Source organism: Chiloscyllium plagiosum, chromosome 3 (assembly GCF_004010195.1).
Source record: "Chiloscyllium plagiosum isolate BGI_BamShark_2017 chromosome 3, ASM401019v2, whole genome shotgun sequence".
NCBI lineage: Eukaryota > Metazoa > Chordata > Chondrichthyes > Orectolobiformes > Hemiscylliidae > Chiloscyllium > Chiloscyllium plagiosum.
The window spans coordinates 39718475-39721823 of NC_057712.1; the positions used below are offsets into that span (position 1 = coordinate 39718475).

Below are 3349 nucleotides of genomic sequence, written 5' to 3' on the forward strand. Positions count from 1 at the left end.
GTCACTATTCCGAACAATCCCACCCCCCTCTCTGTCACTATTCCGAACAATCCGGGAAAACAGCCCCAGCCTGTTCAACCTCTGCCTACAGCTCAAATCCTCCAACCCTGGCAACATCCTAACTATTCTGATCCTGTTTTCCAGCACTTGACCCATGGCCACTTCTAGTTGCATGTGTCCACCTAAATATTTATTAAATGTTATGAGGGTTTCTGCCTCTCCCACCCTTCAAGTCAATGAGTTCCAGATTCCCAACAATTTCTGGGTGAAGGTGTTTTCCTTCACATCCCCTCTAAAACTCCATCAAGGGGAAAACTATCTTCCTGTCTTATGTCCCTAACACTTTTATACATCACGATCATGTCCCCCTCAGTCTCCTCTGCTCCAAGGAAAACAAGTTGACTCCCCTGCCCCTTGAATGCTGCCTGACCTGCTGTGCCTTTCCAGCACGCACACTCTTTGACTCTGATCTCCAGCATCTGCAGTCCTCACCTTCTCCAAGAAAAAAAAACTCTCTTCGTAACTGAGACTGTCCAGCCCAGGTAGCAACTTGATGATACTCTTCCGCACCCTATCCAGTGCAATCACTTCCCTCCTATAAATGCCAATTCTAGAACTGTGCACAAAACTCCAGGCCAGACCCAGCTGGAGCAGTACTGCAGACTTGAGCAGAAAAACAAATAATTACTGGAGGAGCCAGGGGTGAGAAAGAGTGTGCTGGACTTCAGCAGATGCTGCTAACAAACCAGAGTTTTCCAAGGATGGTGCCCGGAATGGAGGGATAGAGTTATAAAGGGAGGCAGGAACCTTTCTCACTGAAGATTGAAGGTCGACTTTACAGAAGTTAATAAAGTCATGAGGGGCACAGATATGGTGAATGGTAGGTGTCTTTTGCCTAGGGTGAGAGTTTCTAGACTAGGGGCATAGCTTTAAGGTGAGAGGAGAATGCTTTTAAAAAAGACGTGAGGGAGATTTTGGTTTTCCAGGGAGTGTTTAGTGTGAGTAATGAACTTCCCGAGGATGTGAAGGATGCGGGTACAGTTCCAATGTTTAAAAGACATTTGGTTAAGAACAGGAAAGGTTTGCAGGGATATGGACCATCCACAGGCAAGTGGGACTGGTTGAGTTTGGTAACATGGTCGGCATGGACTGGTTGGACCGAACGGTCTGTGTCCGTGCTGTGTGACCCCCAGCATGTGGTGCGTGTTCCGGGTTAAGTTGCTGCTGGGGTTGGGGCAGCTTTTGAACAGCCTGCTGACCAAGTAGACGCTTGTGTGAGTAGCCTGGAGGTGGGAGGAGTGCAGTTGGAAGCGGGAGAAATTGGACCAAAGGCAGTGATACAGAGCTCCACCTCCAGTCCAGAAAGTGATGGGGACGGAACAGAAAATAAAACCAGCAGTTCAGGCAGCATCCAAGGAGCAGCGAAATCTGATGAAGGGCTTTTGCCCAAAATGTCGATTTCGCTGCTCCTTGGATGCTGCCTGAACTGCTGTGCTCTTCCAGCATCACTAATCCAGAATCTGGTTTCCAGCATCTGCAGTCATTGTTTTCACCTAGAAATTAAAACCAACCTGGGGAAACACATCTTCCCCTGTCTCTCCCCCCTAACACCACCCCCTCCTCCCCACCTTGGGGAATAGATAGGGCAAGGAATTCCACCCACCCAGCGGATAAAAGCTGCTCTGTACATAAAAAAAATCCAACTTTCACAGAACAGCTTGTGGGGATACCCAGGGTGGCAAGAGAGACAGATAGTCTTTCTCATTTCTAGGGGGTGGGATCTGAAACATTCGAACCGCCCCCCCCCCCCCCATTCCCCACCCCCCATTCCCCAGCTCCCAGAACGGCCCAGTACTGTTTCTGGATTTTCTGCCTCAGTCCTCAGCACCTCTGATCTCAATATAATTCAAGCAACAGACCAGAGTTGCCTCACCGAGAGAGAGGGATGTTTGTGGATTGATTGGGGTGGGGGTGGTTGTAGTCAGGAAATACAAAGCAATGGCTTAAAATAACACTCAAACTGAGCACTAATAACTGAGCGAGAGAGGGAGAGAGAGAAACATCCTTTCCCCCGTCATTCCAGAAAGTTACATCATTCCCATAACCTGAAGTTTGAGCCGAGTGTTTGCAAACTGCTGGATGGAGTTACTGAGGCTGGGAGACAGTACAAACAGGGTCACTTACACAAAGCCGTGGTAGATGAAGGCGCAGCTCCGTGGTCTCTCCAGGACGTTGTAGATGAGGTTTTGCAGCCTCCTGTAGTTCACACTCCTGCGGGGACAGTCGCCTCTCGCCAGCGGGCTGGCCAGCAGACTCAGGCGGCTGCCTTGCTGGGTGAAAGCCCGGTACTCAGCCGTGTCCAAACCTGTGGGTCTTCTCAGTGCGGATTCCACATCCCTCATGCCCACAAACTCCACTCTGCCTCCCCCTGCTGCTGCTGCTGCCGCGGGGCTTGGCATCCCCAGGCCGGCCTCCTGGCTCGCATTGCGGGCCATGCTCTCTGAGACATGGGGCCGGCGGCAGTCACACACAGATACACACACACACACAGAGACAGAGAGAGACACACAGTCGCAGAGAGAGACACAGAGAGAGAGAGAGACACACACACAGAGACAGAGAGGCACAGACACAGAGAGACACACAGTCGCGCAGAGAGAGAGACACACAGAGAGAGAGACACACACACAGAGACAGAGAGGCACAGACACAGAGAGAGACACACAGTCGCAGAGAGAGAGACACACAGAGAGAGAGACACACACACAGAGACAGAGAGGCACAGACACAGAGAGAGACACACAGTCGCAGAGAGAGAGACACACAGAGAGAGAGACACACACACAGAGACAGAGAGGCACAGACACAGAGAGAGACACACAGTCGCAGAGAGAGAGACACACAGAGAGAGACACACACACAGAGACAGAGAGGCACAGACACAGAGAGAGACACACAGTCGCAGAGAGAGAGACACACAGAGAGAGACACACACACAGAGACAGAGAGGCACAGACACAGAGAGACACACAGTCGCAGAGAGAGACACACACAGAGAGAGATACACACACAGGGAGAGAGACAGAGACACACAGAGACACAGGCGGAGAGAGACAGAGACACAGACAGAGAGAGACACACAGGGAGAGAGAGACACACACACACTCTCACACAGCCACACACACACACGGAGGGCTGCTCCTGCTCCTGCTGCTCTGAACCCGCCTCCGGCCACTCTCTCCCAGCCTCCCCGGGGCTAGCTCCCAGTCTGCAGGCAGCTCGGCTGCAGCTCACTCCCTTCTCGAGATGACTGCAAGTTGAGACTTCAATCCTCAGTTCCCGCGGTGGA

At 51.8% G+C, this 3349-nt stretch overlaps 1 protein-coding gene across 2 annotated transcripts in view; it reads right to left on the bottom strand.

The window, feature by feature from the left end:
* The window catches only part of LOC122542620 (potassium voltage-gated channel subfamily KQT member 5-like), a 237475-nt gene extending 234923 nt beyond the window's left edge, over positions 1-2552 (bottom strand). For both annotated transcript variants that reach the window (XM_043680603.1, XM_043680594.1), the window contains exon 1: positions 2185-2552. In XM_043680603.1, the coding sequence (XP_043536538.1) occupies positions 2185-2495 (311 nt within the window). In that variant the 5' untranslated portion in view covers positions 2496-2552. The remainder of the gene's footprint in view (positions 1-2184) is intronic.
* Between the last annotated feature and the right edge of the window lie 797 nt (positions 2553-3349).